This window comes from Dunckerocampus dactyliophorus, chromosome 16 (genome assembly GCF_027744805.1).
Source record: "Dunckerocampus dactyliophorus isolate RoL2022-P2 chromosome 16, RoL_Ddac_1.1, whole genome shotgun sequence".
Classification (NCBI taxonomy): domain Eukaryota; kingdom Metazoa; phylum Chordata; class Actinopteri; order Syngnathiformes; family Syngnathidae; genus Dunckerocampus; species Dunckerocampus dactyliophorus.
Window position 1 is genome coordinate 6136210 of NC_072834.1, and position 19105 is coordinate 6155314.

Below are 19105 nucleotides of genomic sequence, written 5' to 3' on the forward strand. Positions count from 1 at the left end.
TCACTTCTATACAAAACCGATGGAAATACTAGCAACAGTGGCAACAGAGGATATATAAAACCAATATAAAACGTTATTCTTTCAAATATGTACTTTTTATTCAGGTAAAATATTTAAAAAATTAAAAAAAAAACATCTTTATGTCCACATTGTGTGTCAGTTTTGGCCAGATTTTTTTCCTCAAGGCAAATTCATAATCAACTGGACTGGGAAACAGACACCATATGGGTCCAAAGGCATGATGTTTCTGCTTGTTACCTGATTGAGACAACAGTTCACGTCTGGCTTAGCGCAGGAATCGAGCCTCCCTCACAGCTGTTTGGATTTGTGGACCTGCTGCTGTGGTCGCAGGAGACTGGCGTAGAGACGCAGGAAAGAGTAGCACACACCCAGCGAGGTGTAGACTGACGTCACGAGCAGGGGGAGGAAGGGTAGTTTCTGTTGCCACGGCGACAGGGGAAAGATGAGCTCGCAGGTAACCGCCACAGCAACCAGGCCAGACAGGTAGACGACCTCAAAGGGGCGCAGTAGAGACCCCTGTCCACTGGGGGTAGACAACGTTTCAACATTTCCACTACCAAAAAAGGGCTACATATTTGGAGCTTTGTCTTTAAATACAAAGCTTTGTGTTATTGGTTGTTGGTGTCAACACTTCAGCCTTTTCTCATTGTGCTTCGTGATCTATTTTTACCATTTTTGCCGTTTTTAAAATGTTATTTTGTTTCTGCAGTGATGCAATGACGAATAACCCACAGGCCACAGATGGCCTCGTGGATCTTCGTCGGCGTCGGGCTTCTAGCGTCAGCTCCATGAGCAAACCACAACTCTATTTCGCTTGTTGTCGTGGGCGAGTGATGGTGGTTGCGGAGGGAGACGCTGGTCAATGCATTACAACAGTCAGCCCTAACAAGCCGCGTCACCACAGCTTAATAATTACTGTTGTGCGCTCTGTCACTCCCTCTCTCTCAACCTCTGCAAGTTGCTGGCTGTTGCTTGCGCAGCGAGGCAGCCCGTCTGTGTGAGCTGGTACCTCCGGCCGGGTTTTGGGGACTGGGCTCCTGGCTGGGGCTGAAGTTTTACCGTTTAAACTTTTACATAATACATAATAAATAGCTTATATTAGATCACTGTAATGTACGTATGTTTTGCTGATGTGTTAAAAATCTTTCCCGGTGACTAGTCAGCCACATCGACACAAGCCCCCAAAATAGCCGTCCTCGGCTACGCCTGCAGCAGCTCATAACTCAAATTTTAGCTCGCAGTTCAAAACAAAAAATCAGCTGAGACACTGCCAAGGTACCACTGTATAAACGACAATGAAAGAAAATACTGGCAGGGCTTCAGTACCTTCTCACTTCTTTCTGGCAGTCGACGTCAACTCACAGCAACAGTAGATACAAATAACTTTGGTCTTATTGCGAGAGTCATCTGCCAGGGCTTTGGAGCTAAACTTACCATTCAAAACACCCTTTTTTTGTCAATTTCTACTCAATCTTTTTGGCTCAACATCCACCACTGTTTGCTAAAACTACGAGGGTCAAACAGGACGTGTGCATGTTAATAAAGCATTAAAAAAAAATAGTGCTGTCAAAGGAAATTTCTGTTAACGTGCAACTTTAGCCCTAATACAACGTCATACTCCATCCATCCATTTTCTATGCCGCTTGTCCTCATTAGGGTATGAGAATTATATGGTAATTTAAATTTCGATACTATGAGATAAATAATTGCAATATTGCAAAAAAAACGTCAAAATATAAAAAAAAAAAAAAAAAAAAAAAAAAAGATTTTCTGAGCACAAAATGTGTACTATTACAAGCCAATGCTTTAAAACAATATAAACCAGGGTGTTATTGATTCTAAATACATGGAAGAAAACAGTTTCCCACCTATGTATTCTCCCCAGAGCAGCAAAAGAGAAGATGGTGAACATCAACATAAGTGCAAATTTGATGGGCAACTCTGAAAAAAAAAATAAAATTGTCATCACAATATAACAATAAATTTAAAATAAATGTGCATAAAAAATATGGTGTTTCTTTTAACATACTGTACACAAATGACACTTGTTTTACCTGCTGGGGTGAAGAGCAGCGGGAACAGCGAGTAGTGTCCGGTTGTGGTCAGAACCAAGAAGATGCCAGCATCCTCTCTGCTATTGACCGCCAGCAGGCTACATTGTGGAAAACACTAAATTGCTGACTTGATCCGTACAACAACAATGACAAACTTCTATTCTAGTCTGTCTACATGAATAACAAAGGCCACCTGAGAGGCAGAATGGCGATGAGGATGGCTTTCTCGTGGACATGCCAGCCGAACATGAAGGAGCCAAGAGCGCAGAGCAGCAGGCAGCGCAGAAAACCGCGAGCACCGCGGGGACGCAGCCAGATGGTTGCCACCGCAGGCTATTAAGTCACACCACACAGACAGTATATGTGATCCCACTAAAGGAATTCTATGACACCGCAAGCAGGCTGACAACCTGCCAATGTCTGAGTGAAGGGTTTGGATGATTTAAGAAGGACTCACCAGGATGGACAACAGAGTGCAAACGAGGGTGATGGATGGAGACACAGAGGGCAGGACAGAGTGTTGGAACTCTTGAACCAAGCCGCCTGTCATGGAGGCCCGAGGAAGCTTTGTCTCATCTAAAAGCTTCAGACGAATACCTGGCGGAAAAAAAGATCTATTACTGAGTCCTTCAATGTCAAACCTCCAACCAAATTTTTCTTGAAAAATATGCCAGAGCTTGCTGTGCAAACATATTGTGAAATAGTTTTACAGTCGGCCCTCGCTGCATCGCAGTTCGATCATCGCTCACTCACTCTATCTGGGTTTTTCGAAAATTAAATCACGTGGTTGACTATGGACTATTATTAGTAAAAAATTACAGAAAGACAAGTTATATGTAGTATTCTGGTCACTAAGACGTCAGTAATGTTACAGTGATGGGACATGACATTAGATTAGATTACCTTTGCACACATGGTGAAAAGAAGTCCTCCTCCTACTCCGAGTGGAAGTGGTAAGTTTTTAGCTTCTTACTTTGTCCTTCTTCCCCACTCCATTTCAAACCCTTTCTTAAGTTTAAAATAAATAAATTGGAGGCTAACTAGTTAGCTCGGTAGTATGCTATGTTTAAAGCGGCGGCCGTCTCATGTCCTACCAGTGATGTCCACTGCATCACAGTTGATCAATGTGTAGTAAACAAAGAATAATAGAAGTGTAAAGGTGACTATGGGGTGTTATTTTATGTCTACAGGGTTCTAATAATGTCAACAATTGTATTTACAAAGTCACAGACAGGTTTTCTATGCTCTAACTACAAAAATTTTACATTTATGAATATTGAATCCTACTTTGCGGAATTGTATGATTGTATGATATACCAGTTAACTTGTTTTTACAGCTGTATGACAGCTATAAATGTTAAAATATTACTTAAAACATTGCCTGTATAATTATCTAAGGTTGTATTATGATGGCCACAGTGGACAGTGACTCTGGAACCAGTTCATTTACTTGACATTATTTTCTATGAAGAGAAAAGTATGTCTCCATTCTTCTTACCAAGCGTGGCCAAGCTTTTATCAAGGATGTTGTAGAGGGCCCAGACATTTGGCGCCCAGTAGGCGTGACAGAGGCCTCGCTTGAAGGGGAAGAGACGAGACAGTACCTGAGGAACTTGACCCTGCAAAAAAATACAAATTACAACCCTTCTTTATCATGACATTTCATTTAAAATCATGTTTTTTGCATCAATCCCTTTCATGGTCTTAAATGCATTCACCATGATGACAAACGGGCCAAAGGAAAGTGCGCAGACGGTGAAGACAATGCTGCCAAGAGCCAGCATACGAAGCAAACTGAAACTCCTCCATCTGATGGAGCCGTCTGCACAGGGAAAAAAACCACCATGGTTTGAATGATTGATAGATTGAATGATGTCATCTAGTGATACTACAGCTGTGTTATTAAGTGGATACTGGGGTGCGCCGACGTCGTTAAGTGACTGCTATGATGATATTAGGTAGCTGCTGTGGTGCCACAAGGGTGTTAGGCATACGTACCGCTGTTATCCTGAGTGAAACAGTAACTCCTCAGCAGAAAGACACCGTACGCAGGCGCCACGTACAAGTAGATGTGTTTTAAGTTGAGGAGGATGGCAAACAGCAGCGCCCCTTGCAGGTGCCGGGACTGTCCAAAGCCAAAGTTACGTTGCAGACTGTAAGAAGACTTCAATCTTGTTGTGAATTTTTACCTGCAAGTGTTTGGCTACTGACAGCAGCAGGAAACCAAACAGGAAGCCATTATACTGAAAATGAATATCTGAGGGACAATATGAAGGAGCCATGACGTCAACATTACAATACATGATAATGGTATCATTTTAACAGTCTATCGGACCGATTACAAAGGAATCCGTCGCTATCTGGAGCTAAATATAATATTTTCTAGACGTTGTGGATAGGACTGGGAATCTCAGGGTATCTCACGATAATGATAATATTGCAATATGGCGACAGCGTGAAAAAATAAATAAATAAATAAATGTCATAGTTTATATTTTGAAGCATCATTTAAACAGAGTACAAACAGAGTACAATGACACTGTTTTAGTGCAACATAACTTCAAACAGGATGAAAACTACTAAGTAAAACAAAATATTTAGCAGTTAAATAGTAAAATCAACATTTCTCTTTTAAACATATACGCCAAAATATTTCTTATAAGATGTGAATAAAAACTAAGTAAAAATTATGATAGCTTAACAACTTTCACAACATTAGCTTCCTTGATTTCTTCTTTCTTTGCCAAGATGGAACATATTATTGATATTATTTAGCTCTCTCACACTAAATAATGCACAGTGAGTCAGCAACAAGTATGGTGCTTTGTTTGGCCACTTGATTCCACAGAATGATACAATACAGGGCAAACAGAGTAAACTACACACAATTACGCTAACCCAAAACCGAACCATGAGACAACTGGGACGCTCAAAAACCGAAGCTTGACTGCATATTGCAAGGAAGTTCTGAGACAACAAATTTCAGCTGAAATCTATTTTAAGTTGGGATGTTTAACTGAAGCAGTGGCGCTGTAGGAAACAACTTACAGTAAAGACAGGATCCTGGCTTCAAGGGTTAAGGATACGATCAACAATGAGAAGACCAAAGTTCCACAGCAGCAGCACAGCCAGGACAAAAGACGGACGACTGAGGATGTCTCGAGTGCCTTTTTGATCCTGAACACACCTGCAGCACCTGCAGAAAGACAATCGACATAAAAAATGACAGGCAGAAATATGTATACAAGAGATAATAGTGGCTCAAATTGACACTCACTCTTTTGCAGCATAGATAAAAAGGACATCAGTGAAGATTACAGAAAATCTCTGGAAAAGGACGGTGGCCGGACTAGCGTAGTTGAGGTTCTCCACCACCAACATGTTCTTATCGAAGTACTGAGCTATGTTGGAAAGACTGAACTCGAACCAGGCGAACAGCGGCGGGTAGTCCAGGGTCCACTCAGAAGTGTTCTGTATAGAAGAAAAAAAAAAAGAAAAAGAAAAAGAGTTGGCATTAACTTTCCTGACCAGCAAGGTGCAGTAGTTATTCAAAAGGACAAACATAAGACTCTTAGGGCATTGATTGCAATTGGACTGTTCAGGTTAGAAGACGTTTCACCTCTCACCCGAGCGAGCTTCATCAGTTTATGATTAAGACTAGATAGGTCTGCTCTAGTGTGAAGGAATTGGTTCCAGTATTTAGAAGTAAGACTGTCATTTTGCATCCCAAAAGAGTGAGACCGTTCTTGGTTGGGGGTTGCCTCTACCTTAGGGGCTAAATACTTGGATTTCACACCATCCCCTCACACTAGAGCTGTCTGATCTGGTCATCAGTGAGCATAAACTGATGAAGCATGCTTGGATGAGATGTGAAACATCTCCTGAAACAACCTGAACAGTCCAGTGGCAATCGATTCAATGCCCTTAGAAGCACAATGACCTGGATGAATGAGAATATTCCATGACAAGAAAGAATGAAGACACTAACTCACCTCATGGTACCACCTGGACACTGGCAGACTGTGAGTGATGGCTAACCAGTTCCTGTGCACCTCAAAATCTGTGGAATGACTACACACACAAAAAAAATTTGTTTTTTGTTTCCAGTGACATTTCCTCCAACATCAATGTCTGCAACTTCTTTATTACAGTAACGGATCCCGTCATAAAGTGCCAGGATGTTCGCATTCATCCCGTCATGTTACCAGTATTTACATCTGCATTCAGCAGATAATGAAAAAACACAAGCTTTACTCCAAAAATGACTTAGTTTATGGGCCGCACAGTGGGCTCGTGGTTAGCACGTTGGCCAACACAGTAACAGCCTGGAAATCGGAAAGACCTGGGTTCGATTGTCCCTTGGGCATTTCTGTGTGGAGTTTGCATGTTCTCTCCGTGTGGGTTTTCTCCGGGTACTCCGGCTTCCTCCCACATACCAAAAACATGCAGGTGAGGTTAATTGGTGACTCTAAATTGTCCATAGGTATAAATGTGAGTGTGAATAATTGTTTGTCTATATGTGCCCTGCGATTGGCTGGCGACCAGTCCAGGGTGTACCCCGCCTGTCGCCCGAAGTCAGCTGGGATAGGCTCCACCATGCCCTAATGAGGAGAAGCGGTATAGAAAATGGATGGATTTAGTTGATGTAGCGAGCCAGTCGGTCCGGTGTTAGCCGGATATTAAATCGCGGTACTTTGTTGTGCAAAAAGAACTGAACTGACACAACACGTCAACGTAAAAAAACACTTTTCGACTCACTAGGCGTTGATAAACAGAACTTTGAGAAGGGAAACTCCCAGTGCTAAAGCAAAAAACCAGCTCCCACTTTCCACTGCGGCGGCCGCCATGACACTTCCTTGTTGTGCTGTTTGAATTGGAAACTTTATTGCAAACGATCTGGTAAGACTAACACTCACGATGGAGGACAGTTCAGCACAAAAGCATCACAAAGACCAAATAACACACAAAAAGATGCAATTAAGTGTTATTTAGAGATTAATTATGACATGTAGGTGTTTTTTTTCCAAATTGCTAACATGCCATATAAGATATAGACGTTTTTAAATGTTTGACTACAGAAATTCAAAAATCCCACGGTACGAGAAGGCAACACAAAGACTACTACTCTTGCCGTGACGTTTCATCCGGTTTGTGATTCAACAAGCCAGGGTCAACAGTAATACTGGGCCAACTGGAGTTATTAAATAAACTTGCTCTACTTAAGTGACTTTTACTGTACTTTTAAGGCCAATCCGGGTCGAATGAACACTCTCTTACGGCGATGGAAGCTACGACAGCTTGCCACTTGGAGAGGTAACAGTTGTGGAGAATATAATGTCCTTATTTTTATGCTTATATTAGTCAGTAGCTACGCGATTGTACTTATTGTATTTTACGGTGGTCGATAAGTGCAAAACACGTTAACGAAACGCTTCCAAATGTCTTTCAAGAAATGGTCGTAACCTCAGTCTTGTATTTGTTTTCCAGCTACAAGTGTTGCTTAAGCTGGTTTGTGTACTTACAGATATTCATGTTGGGACGCCAGTGGCTACCTTTGACCTGAGGAAAGTTGAATTAACTCCTCTGGAACAGCGGAAGCTTACTTTTGACTCGCAGGCCATGGTGACCGAGCTGGCAAGTAGCGGTGAGAAAACTACTCAAAAATGAAAACAACTATGTCGATACAGTAAATATGCATGGTTGAATATATGTTTATAACAGCATGAAAAAATACATGAATATATACAACGCCATCGAAAAAAAATCTATGAATATATCCAAATATTTGTACATTTTAATTAGCTAATTTAAAATATAAATGGTATATATGTATAATTAAAATTATATATATATATATATATATATATATATATATATATATATATATATATATATATATATATATATATATATATATTAAGTCTTTTTTTCAACTTCCTGTATCGGATCTCATTATATTGTGCATGTACCTAATGGCTAATAGCTGCATATATACAGTATGTTGTAAAATAATTTATGGCCATGTCATGCTTGTTTTTCCCAGGTTTCGAGAAACACCAGGCTGAGCTCATCGTCTCCGCTCTAGTGACTTTGACAACAGCCAACATGGACATTGTTTATAAAGACATGGTGACCAAGTCGCACCAGGTGGGACGCCATCATTCAGAACACCACACGTGTTGTGATTGTTCACTATCTTGCGACCTTTGAATCTAAATCGAGCTCTTATTTTCTTTTTCTCAGGAAATTGCCCTGCAGCAGATCATGGCCCACCTGGACTCCATCAGGAAGGACATGGTGATCCTGGAGAAGAGCGACTTCGCCAACCTGCGATCTGAGAACACGGTACGATTGCACCAGAATTAACAAGACAAGATATGTGGAAATTGGCCAAGTCCTTGTGTTTTGTGAAGAAAATGAAGCGGGAACTGGAGCAGCTACACAACCGACTGAAGGAGGAGAGTCAGAAGGTGCGAGCGGAAACCAAACTGGACATCAACCTGGAGAGCAGCCGCGTCTCTGACATGGTGAATGTGTAAATGCGTGTCTGTGCATGCATGCATGCATGGACATGCAACTAAGCTGCTTGTCTTGTGCCAGTTTACAGAGCAGGAGAAGAAGCTGATGGAGGCAAGTACAGACTTCCATCAAAAGGTAAATGTCACATCAATGACCATTTCTGTGTTTACACATTTTGTATATGATCTTTTTTAATGGCCATATTGTATGTTTTTTGCGGTCTGCCATTGATTATAGAAAGCCAGCCTGGATCACGACAACATGGAGATCAGCAAGAAGATGGACCTGCAGGTGGCTTCGCTCAAAACCGTCCTGGAGTCACTCAAGCTGGAGACCATCCGTTATCTCGCAGGTGAGACTTAATGTCATTATGTTTTGTTTTTTTAATCATATTTTCAGCATATTTATCTTTAGGCTGTGTTGTAGAACTAAAAATAAACAAAATAATAAAATAATAAAAATAATAATAATTTACATATATATTGTATACTAATATATTGTATACTAATTGTGATTTTTTTTTTCATATTATACTAAAATAATCAAATATGAAATTATAATCATTCTAGTTGATGTTTTGTATCTCCATAGCAACCGTGTTCTCCTGCCTGGCCATTGCTCTGGGTGTTTACCGGCTATGGAGGTGAAGCACTGAAAGTGCGCATGTCTACATCACGTCTCACAAAGTGTGACAAAAAAAGTGTTGCTCAAGATTTTTTTTTTTTAATTTGAAATGAAGGCTCCTTTTTACTGACACTTTTAAATATTATGGCAAAAAATGGGCACAATATTGTTGAGAAACTCATTTGTGTTAATGTATGTAAAGTATGAAGATAGTTCATAACTTGATGTACATTGTTGCTTATACATTTGAAGTTTTTAAGTAAAAATCTATAAACTGAATTTTTATTTTTATTTTTACCAGATCTCATTATTTCTGGATTCTGGTCATTGTGTTTATACATAAAACTACAAATTTAGAGCCTCTATTAACACAACACACACAATGAAAAAAACAAGCTCCACAGAGGTTGAATGGAGGAAACTGGATTCTTGACATTTCACCTTTTGTCCAAAATAATTTTTCAGTTGTAAAATAGGTATTGCATTTCCCTATTGAAGCATATGTTCCTGGTGGGGACACGTCAGGGACATAAACATCTTGAGTACATTTGGTTTGATTCAATTCTTGCAGATTACCATGACTTGGATGACTGAGAAACCAGACAAGGTTTTTAATCCACAAAACCTTTATTTTGAATTTCAAAAGCAGAACAATGAAACCAAAGAACAATCACACAAATGCAAATATGTTTCCGAAACTTTATTGAAATCCCCCTCCCCCCCCAAAAAAAGCATCTGGCAGCTTCCTGGGCAGGCAATATTCCATCGACCGAATGATGCTTACCTTAATGGTCACCACAAACAACTCAACACCTGCAACTGCTTGTCATTAAATCAAAACAGAGATATCAAATTATTTACAGCCATTGTTGCATTCAATCACAGCCACAGATTCCAAAAATATTTTAATGTATAAATTAAATCATTTACATTTTTACCCAAAAAGGAAACATTTCATTACTCCAAGCAGCAGCGTGACGGCACAAATACCAAAACGTATTCAAGTTGCCGACCAACAAAGTTTTTTTTTTCTTCAAAAACAAAGAAAAAGTGCAGCTGTTCACAGGCTCTTCTCGTCCAATTGCACATCTGTTAAAAGCTCCTCCTCAGTCTTCACCGGTTGTTCACACTCACCAGCTTCAGAACTGGCTTCATGTTTGACTAAGGCTGCAGCGGCTGCCATGGCGATGGAGCACGAAGAATCCTTGTCATCTTCCTCAGTCTTTATGAAGGCGCTCAGCGGGTGGTCGGTCAGCACCTTATTAGGAGACGGCGTCACGTCAAGGTATGAGGACGTCTGAGGCGACACGGCAGAAGGTCAAACAAACAATAGCAGTAAACAGCTGCCATCTGTTGTGTTTTTGGATACTTACATTTTTGTAGTCTTCAAAACACGCAGGATGGAAATTCTGTGTGGAGAGAGTATGAAACATGCATCAAATATAGGAGTGTGACGAAATATGGATTCATTGAACTATTGCAATATTTATCCTTACTGTCGTTTATCGATACGCTCGCTATATATATATATATATATATATATATATATATATATATATATATATATATATATATATATATATATATATTTTTTTTTTAAATTACTAAAATATAGCCACTATAAAACGTCTTTCACCGTTCCTCCAGGTGAGTCAAGTCACCATTTTACATGTCATCCAGGAGGGTGTCAAATGTCAGTCTAGTTATTAAAAAGCAGCAGAACTTGAAAGTGATTTCACCAACCTTATCATCAACCCTGATGGCGTTCTTTAAGAACCAGTCTTCTTCCTCCTCCACCCAGTACGTCTCAAATGGCTCCTGGCAGATTTCACATGACTGCAGACAAAATGAGAGTTTTATGACAACAAGCCTCCTTTCAAACATACATCCAATACATGTAGACCCAGCAATTCAGGCTTTTAAAGGCATTCTATAGAAAACTAAAAAGCTTTACCTCTCCAACTTGGTCTTTGGTGGCCTTCACGCTCTGGAACTCCTTTTCTTTGGCCGCCGCCTGATTCTTCTGGACCTCCTCCTCGTTTTCTTTCTCGAAGAAGTGACTCTTGGCTCGCTCCTCCAGGTCAGCGATCTCCTCAAACTCAATCCAGTCCTGTAAGGGGTGGCAGACACGCTTACCTTGAAACATCCCACTGTGTTTATTATCAGTCTGCAAAAGCCAACAATGAGCCTTCTTACCACGAGGCTGTAGTACCAGCGGCGGTGTGTGATCTTTTTGCCAGCGACCTTGCCGGCATGGTTCTGCCTGAAGTGCCAGTCCAGATGGTCAGCGTACAGGTCGGTCTGAGTAGTGGTGAATCTCATGCTGCACAGGCAGCACTGGTTCCCTGAGTACAACTTGGTCACCACGCTCTCATAACGCCTGACGGGAAAGGAATGACAGGGCAACGTTAACTTAAGATACTCAACCGTCATAAGAGATGTTAAAGAAGAACAAAAAAATAGCTCACTGTTTCATATCGTCGACCTTGAAGTTAGTGAGATCTGGGAAATCATCCTCGGCCTCCTCATCTTCCTCTTCCTCTGCAGCAGGAGGCGGTACTGTAGAAGTAGTTAACTCTGGGAGGGGGAAGACAACTTTAACATAACTGTATTCTTCACTGGAGTGTGGACAACACAAGCCAACAGACCATGGTCGGGGACTGTTGTCTCCGGCTGTGACGGCTTGATGATGCCAGTAGAGATTAGCTTGGACAGCAAGTCATTGACATCGACTTGACCAAAGTGGTTCTCTGCAGGGAAAGATGCAGTGGAAAAAAAAAACATCACTTGCAACATCACATTGCTTTATGTTGTTCATTCACAAGCAGCAGCATAAGCATACCTTGTTGTCCAAAAGTCGCTGGGTTCTGAGGTAGGAAGGGCTGGTTCATGTTCACCACATTAACCTGAGAGAACAAACAAACATTAACATGACAAAAGCCAACCATGAAAAAAAAATGCAGAGGTGAAACTGGGAGCTCACCGGCTGCTGCATGTTGACAGCAGGCACTGATGGGTTGAAGAAGGGGGCAGCTCCCGGCTGGCTGAATGGTGGAGCAGCAAGAATGTTGAAGTTTGCAGCAGGCTGCATGTTCGGTTGTGTAGGAAATGCTATCGGCCCCGAGTGGAACTGAGAGTTCATGGGATCTGGGAAAGCTGGTGGAGCCATGTTGAAGTTCTGCTGAGGGGGGAAGGTGTTGTCGTACATAGGAGGGGCCATCGGTCGCATAGCTGGCTGCAAGTTGTTGGGGAGTTGGGGGGCAAACCTGGGGGGGCCCTGCTGGCCAGGGGTGCCATCAAAACGTGGAGGCCCACCCTGTTGCGGTATATGGCCAGGGCCCTCAAAACAAATTGGGCCTGACATCTGATTCAGTGTGTTCTCAAAGTGCATTGGTCGCTGCTGCTGGAAGCCCATTGGTCCAAGACCGGGTCCTGGGCTGTTGTCAAAGTGCTGTGTTGCTTCAAAACCCGGCATTGGACCCTCGAAGTGCCCAGGCCCCGACCTATCAAACCTCGGCGGAACCTGTGGACCTACAGGACCATCAAACCTCCCAGGGCCCTGAGGGTGAGGCGGACCATCAAAGTGACCGATGTTGTCCCCGCCTCTCATTGGACCCTGAGACATGTGTGGTCCGTCAAACCTCTCTGGCATGTTGTGATGAGGAGGCCCGCCTCCTTCAAACCTGCCTGGACCGTCAAAGCGCCCTGGAGCGCCACCTTCGTACCAGCCTGCAGGGTGTGGCCTAGATGGGCCCATGTCAAACCGGGATGGTGGGTGGTTTCCGTCATGAGGAGGGGTGTGTGCAGGGGAATCACTTTGCTGAAGAATATTACACAGCAGCCCTTCATGAGTCGGTCCCTTAAGAATGGCCTTTGGGGCACGAGGAGCATCTGGATTGAGGGGTCCATCATCTGAGTGTTCACTGTTGGGACTCTCAAAACGAGGAATGGGGCTCATGTCACCCACATCTTTCTGGTGGAGTGGCGACAGGCGTTCACGCTCAAACCTGGGGACGGAAGGATCCAGACCAGCTGGGCTTGGACAGTTTCTGTGCACAGTGGCGCCTGACGGAGGGAGTCCGTCCAGCCTTCTGGGATCGGGCTGTCTGATGTCAGCAGATGGGCCATAACGCCTCGGAGCGTCATAGCCGCTCTTCTGCTCCTCGCAGTCATCGAAGCGTTGCCGTTCTGTTAGGGGAGAGTTCCACTCTCTTTCACCTGGAAACAAACAGTAGAATTACCTGAGTGCCTTTTGTTTTATTGTGTCTAATAGACACTTTTCTTTGTAAGTTCAATGGCGCATACTTACTGGACTCTCGGGGGTCAGCCCTCCTCCTGAAACGAAGGCCAGGCAGAGATTTCAGGGGGGGGAACTGTTTGCCATGGTTGTACTCCTCTACCATGGGGGCGAGCGGAGGTCTGGATTCTTCCCGTTCTTTGCTTCGTCTCTCTTCTGTCAACCAACACAAGGAACTTTAGATTTCAGATGAGCACTACATTGCTGGGTTCTTCAGGTATGACAAACACCCACCTTGCCTAATCAGTTGTACCCGGTTGGCCTCGTCACACTCCTCCGCACCCTCCCAGTTTTCTCCAGCGGCACGGTGCGTGACCTGCGTCTTTTTAAGCTTGGACTTGTGCTCATAGTACGTCAACTGAGCCTGGTCCAAGCCTTCCTGAGGGGCGGGCAGCATCTGTTTCTTGGCAGTGAAATCACCGGTGTTGTCCCAGATTTCAGTGCGCTGCTGCTGCTTCTCCTCCTGATACTGGAAGAAGTTCTTAATCTTGTGGGCCATGTTCAGAAAGTCATCTTTGGAAATCTCGCCATTTTCCAGGCTCTTGCTTGCCTACAGAAGGATTGATAAACCATTCAACTCATCAAATAACCACAATAAAATATAAATGTGTTTGGTAAGTATTGACATACTCTTCTGAGCAGGTCCTTCTTGGTTGCAGAGTTGAGAGCTTCAGGTATCTGGAGATTGGCATCCACACTGAGGCGGTGTTTCGGGGTTCGTGGGGTAGTGGGACGCGTTGGGGTGCTGTAGGGTTTATGTCGCTGAGGTCCAGGTTTTGCATGAGAGTCCGGCACCTTTACACTAAACGTTCAAAGAGTAGTAAGGTCACCAATAATACATTTACACAGGGTCCAAAATAAACCAATACGTGAGGGGTTAATGCTTAGTGTAATGTTAAAGTGAGGTAACCTTACTGTTTGTTCTCATCCCAGCCACTCCTCCAGCGGTGAGGAACATCTTTGCTCTCCTTGCTGCCCCCGTCATGGCTGCGTGGAGAGTCTCTTGACTTGGAGCGATGCTCATCTGCAGGCGTCTTAGACCTCCTGCTTTCCGTTTGGTTCTTCTTGGATGCCAGTCGGTCATCCCACCCACTCTTGCCATGCTGTGGCTCATCACCTCTCCGCCTGCATTTCCCCACCTTGCGGGATGGCGAAGGAGACAGGGAGCTGCTCCTGGTCCTACTCTTGGGAGACCTCCTGTCTTTCCTTTTGGGCGAGGCGGTGGATGAGCGAGATCTGGAGCGAGAGCGTGTACGTTTCCTGGCGTGAGTACGAGCATTGCCTCCAGTCTTCTCTGCAGATTGGCTGCGGCCGTGTTTGGTCACCAGGCCGTTCTGAAGTTTTCCTTTGTTGGATCGTGGTGTTTCAGGTCTCCGTGCAGACTCCTCTCGCTTGTCGTTGCATCTTTTCTTCTCCTTCTGTTCGTCATCTTTAGCCTCTCCACCCTTTTCCAGGCCACGTTTCTTCACCCGTGCATCTTTCTTTGTGTTCTCTGTACACTTCTGGCTCTCAATCTCAGCATGCTTGGTCTTACTTTGGATGTTTTTAGCCATTGGAGATGGAGACTTAAGCTTGGGTTTCTCGTCTTCCTTTCTTGGGATCCGCACCTTTTCTGAATGGACTGGCTTCTCTGGCACTCTTTTCTCTGGCGTCACAACGGGAGTTACAACTGCGGAAGGGGATTCCTTTTTCGCAGCAGGATGCTCTTTGCCTTGAAGAGGGGCTGAGGGGCCAATGCGGTTCAAACGTGGATCTCTGGTCGTCAACTTGGGTTCGATCGGAGGCTGGGGCGCAATCCAGGGTCGGACCACAGGAGTGGGCTGAGCGACCGGCTTCGGCACAGAGGTTGGTGTTGCAAGTGGGGTTGGCGTTAGCAATGTAAACCCCCCTGCCTGCAGGACAATAACATTTTATTGAAACAAATACACACTGATCAAAGCTAAGCTAAAGGGGCTAAATTTTCTACCAATTCTACTTGGTAGACCTACAGTAGGTTGATGGTCAAACAGATCTGGATTTTGGTGGGGATTGACGTTAAGAGTACACCGTCTCTACAAGATCAAAAAAATTGTAGCCAACTAGATTTAATCACACAAATTAAAAGGGTTTGATGATGGCTTTGATGACCTCTCATGACGTTAACCCCAAAGCATGCTTTTTCTTCCATTCGAAAGGTCACCCAAGTAATTTATCCAAAACAAACACACAATCCACAAATAGGACCCTGGGCCATAGAGATGACGAGTTCAACATGTCAAGACACTTTTTTTTTTTTACATTTTAAGCTGATCTCAATGGAAATGTAGTAGTGAAAGTCGGCAGTAGTAGTAATAGGAATGTCAGGTTACTTGTAAAAGCTCAACAACCCACAGTAATAGTTCACACTCTAAAAATGTAATGCACATTGTCAACTATATTGTCAATGAACACGCAAAATAAGATTTTTCATTTGAAATGCGACTGGTTTGTCCTACCAGCTGTGCTTTTGTCTGCTCCAGTTCCAGTTCGATCTTCTTCTGCTGAAGCTCCAGAAGCTGTTTCTGTTTGGCCAGCAGCTGCTGCCGGATCAGCTGCTCCTGGGTCAGACTGGACTGACTTACCGGCGGCGGGCCAGGCACAGGAGCGACGGGGGTCGCCTGTTGCACAGGGGTAGGTTTCGGAGAAGCATCCTCAGACTACCGAGTCCAGGAACGGGGTGAAGGAGAAACACATGTGAGGGGAAGTCCACTTCGAAAAATGATTGCTCCACTTGTGACTACACACCTGTTTTAAAAACTTGGGGTTGACGTGGATACTGGCGTTGACTATAGGTGGCAGAGGCTTGATGGGCCACGCCGGGTCAACAGAGTTGACCCGTACATCCAAAGCGTACAGTTTCTTTAGAGGAAACACTTCATCCCATGTTGATCGCAACTTGAACAAACTCTTTCTAGTGTTCTCATCCACCTACAAACAAAGGACATGGCTTGGTCCACAACTACTAGTAGAGCATTATTTTCAAACATGTCCATTATCACACACTGTCATTTAAAAGTTCTAGCAGTGATAACCGACCCAGTACTTTCATAGTAACAGTGTAAAGCCAGAGTATGCAGTAGACTACAAATTTTAAAGCAAACAAGTGGAGGCTGCTACAAGTGTTTAAATGAAAACGAAAAAGGCCACAAGGACAACTGTACCTTTTCAAAGACACATATAAATGACGTGATTAGGTTTTTAGCAAACACTGCAAGGTACTCTCCTCCGACATTCTTCACAATGGAATCCACTAAGTACAAAACTGGAAGCTTCTCGGTAGCTGGGGCCTAGAGTGATAGAGAACTCAACAAGTTTAGAACACAACAGGGGTTAAAACAACATTGCAGAATAAATTTAACACAAATGTGATGTTATTAAAGAAACATGGGCAAAAATAACCCAAAAAAGTCTGTTAGTCCAAAAACACCGCTTTGTTTAAAAAAAAAACAAACAGCAAAAGCCATCAGTCTCATCTTCAGAAAAATAAAACCCGGAGGCATCCTCTTCGACAGTCCATCAGTTTAAGTCATCCCAGAGGTTAGCGAGGGAAAAAAAATCCACCGTTATCCAAAAAAAGTCCTTGAGAGCCAGTTTACCTCCAGAGAGGGTTTTTTCCTTGGACCACTCTCTGTACTTTACCGTGGAGACTCTTCAGCTCTGCACACAGCGAGTCCCATGCACTCACTTGTCGTTTACCCGACAGTCGTTTACAAAAAAAATGAAAAACACAAATCAGTTTATTTGGGAGGCATGTTAAAGCGGCTGCGTTTTTAAACTATTGTGACTCAAGTCAGTGATCATGCAGCATGTGTTTGTTTTTTTTTGTTTAACAGCCAGCCAGAGTCAGGCTCAACTTCTGCCATTAAATGAAACCAGATTTCTACCAATAAATTACACTGGGAAATAAAAAATGACAAAAAGCACATTTCACATGTTTTATTATTAGGACATTTTTTTAACCAGTCAGTAAACATTTCAAAATTCACTCCCGCATGGAAAAGCTGGGGTAAACGTTCTGATTTAAAATTTTGTCAGGCGTCAAAATGCAAACAATGACCACGGAGGGAGGCGAATTGCTGACTAGAATTCTCTTAAATGGGAGGATCGTGTCTCTCCTACCCTTCAAACGAATTTATTACATTATATAGAAAACAGACTGTGGTCTCAATGGGTCGCATTTCTCAGTTGCTAATGGCCCAAATGTTACACAAAAACTACAAAAGGTAAAGTAGAAATCCATCATATAAATTGTATTTGAACACTGTATAAGCCATTTATCTCAATTGAGTCATTCAATGAGCTAAAAAAATTAACTAGGCAAGTCAACAGCTTGCATAGAAACCCAATGGTGAATTTGTAATAGGATATAAATTATAGCAAGTGGTAATCCAACACCTTTGGGGTAAAAAATATTAACTGAAAAAGCAAAGTGATTTCGTAATTCCACTTCCTTGTTAGGCTAATCAACTTCCCGTTTGTCGACGTAATGGACGAGTAACACATGATTACGCCACAAAGACTCAACTTATTTACTCAACAAATCAGACGACAATATACGCATATTTATACACGTCACTGTATACACTATTATGAAAACAAATTTATGATGGATTTTCACTTCACTTTCAAGGACATGTTAAGTAATTTGAGTTTCCGATATTCTCAAATAGTAAAGCATGTGCTACTTTAATTTCAACTTAACTATTGTAATTGAATTGTTTGTATTAACAGGACACCTACATGTAACAAAAGCTAACGTTAGGTGACATGTATTGGCCTATTAACTGAACGCCTGACGCCATGTTTAGTTAGCAACCAGCTACATACAGCGACAAACATTTTGAAACAGAAAAAGAATATTCTATTCATAAAAACCTTGCTTATTTGTGCTTCAATTATTGCGACGATATCCTTGGCGAAGTTGACGTTCTCCTCGGCCAGAATGGTCAGCATGTTGATATGCGGCTTGCTGTTGAACGTCAGGTCTTCCAGGGAGGATTGATACTCTCGGCAGGCATCTTCCCTCGCCGCGCTGCTGTCGTCCATCTTTGAGTTGAACGAGCGAGGGAAAGCTAGACCAACTTTGTCGCTACCATGACCATTGATTAGCAGGCAGTCCATTAATTCATTTAGCTAACGGTTTCGATCACGTACTCTCTTTGAAATACCGGTTTTGGAGCATTACTTTTGAGCAGCGTCCGTCGCTCTTTCTACGCCAGTTGACGCCGACCAGAAAATGGCGACTGACAACGCAAGGCCTTTATACGTCACCAAACCAAAATGCGTCAGCGGGTCGCCATTGGCTCGTTTTTATTCAAACGGAAGTCTTTGTTTGATTGTCATTGGCTCCGCTCAGTAATAGACATAAAGGATAACCAATCAGAGGGAAGTGGTGTGAGATTTTGTAATTACGCAACGACTCCTCAACGCAACATGAAGTCTGTTATCTGTAACCTAAGTATAATAAGTCTGTAATATAAATATGTAAACGCAACGAAAATTGTAAAACTCGTTTGTAAATACAAGTCAAAATAAGTAATTTTATTATTCAAAACATGTAATGTATTGTCTT

At 42.8% G+C, this 19105-nt stretch overlaps 3 protein-coding genes across 3 annotated transcripts; 1 reads left to right on the forward strand and 2 right to left on the reverse strand.

Annotated features, from left to right (window-relative positions):
• Positions 1-66: 66 nt before the first annotated feature.
• alg8 (ALG8 alpha-1,3-glucosyltransferase) lies at positions 67-6943 on the reverse strand. The gene is made up of 13 exons (XM_054754162.1): positions 6834-6943; positions 6068-6146; positions 5353-5546; positions 5162-5271; positions 4265-4332; positions 4074-4200; positions 3794-3897; positions 3574-3694; positions 2533-2672; positions 2269-2408; positions 2076-2173; positions 1890-1962; positions 67-544 (listed from the first exon to the last, which is right to left on the reverse strand). The coding sequence occupies exons 1-13, from the start codon at positions 6920-6922 to the stop codon at positions 310-312; spliced, it is 1578 nt and encodes a 525-aa protein (XP_054610137.1). The 5' UTR covers positions 6923-6943; the 3' UTR covers positions 67-309.
• A 275-nt stretch (positions 6944-7218) lies between these two features.
• On the forward strand, positions 7219-9765 carry ccdc90b (coiled-coil domain containing 90B). Its single transcript, XM_054755801.1, has 8 exons — positions 7219-7388; positions 7600-7719; positions 8119-8222; positions 8319-8420; positions 8489-8602; positions 8676-8729; positions 8832-8946; positions 9186-9765. Exons 1-8 carry the CDS (start codon positions 7337-7339, stop codon positions 9239-9241), a joined length of 717 nt encoding a protein of 238 aa, XP_054611776.1. The 5' UTR covers positions 7219-7336; the 3' UTR covers positions 9242-9765.
• A 106-nt stretch (positions 9766-9871) lies between these two features.
• pcf11 (PCF11 cleavage and polyadenylation factor subunit) lies at positions 9872-18786 on the reverse strand. Its single transcript, XM_054755800.1, has 17 exons — positions 18409-18786; positions 16695-16820; positions 16279-16461; positions 15990-16190; positions 14431-15407; positions 14146-14317; positions 13750-14065; positions 13528-13671; positions 12202-13436; positions 12061-12124; positions 11867-11968; positions 11687-11795; positions 11415-11598; positions 11173-11328; positions 10962-11054; positions 10592-10627; positions 9872-10515 (listed from the first exon to the last, which is right to left on the reverse strand). Exons 1-17 carry the CDS (start codon positions 18652-18654, stop codon positions 10279-10281), a joined length of 4581 nt encoding a protein of 1526 aa, XP_054611775.1. The 5' UTR covers positions 18655-18786; the 3' UTR covers positions 9872-10278.
• Between the last annotated feature and the right edge of the window lie 319 nt (positions 18787-19105).

Excerpts from the sequence above, each read along its gene's own strand:
- ccdc90b (XM_054755801.1), top strand. The coding sequence starts at position 7,337 with ATGAACACTCTCTTACGGCGATGGAAGCTACGACAGCTTGCCACTTGG. Across the intron at positions 8,603-8,675 it reads GCAGCCGCGTCTCTGACATG|TTTACAGAGCAGGAGAAGAA; the intron begins GTGAATGTGTAA and ends GTCTTGTGCCAG. Across the intron at positions 8,947-9,185 it reads GACCATCCGTTATCTCGCAG|CAACCGTGTTCTCCTGCCTG; the intron begins GTGAGACTTAAT and ends GTATCTCCATAG.
- pcf11 (XM_054755800.1), bottom strand. The coding sequence starts at position 18,654 with ATGGACTGCCTGCTAATCAATGGTCATGGTAGCGACAAAGTTGGTCTA. Across the intron at positions 14,318-14,430 it reads GGCTGGGATGAGAACAAACA|TGTAAAGGTGCCGGACTCTC; the intron begins GTAAGGTTACCT and ends TTGAACGTTTAG. Across the intron at positions 11,969-12,060 it reads AGCGACTTTTGGACAACAAG|AGAACCACTTTGGTCAAGTC; the intron begins GTATGCTTATGC and ends CTTTCCCTGCAG.
- alg8 (XM_054754162.1), bottom strand. The coding sequence starts at position 6,922 with ATGGCGGCCGCCGCAGTGGAAAGTGGGAGCTGGTTTTTTGCTTTAGCA. Across the intron at positions 3,695-3,793 it reads TTGGCCCGTTTGTCATCATG|GGTCAAGTTCCTCAGGTACT; the intron begins GTGAATGCATTT and ends ATTTTTTTGCAG. Across the intron at positions 2,174-2,268 it reads ATCGCCATTCTGCCTCTCAG|CCTGCTGGCGGTCAATAGCA; the intron begins GTGGCCTTTGTT and ends TCCACAATGTAG.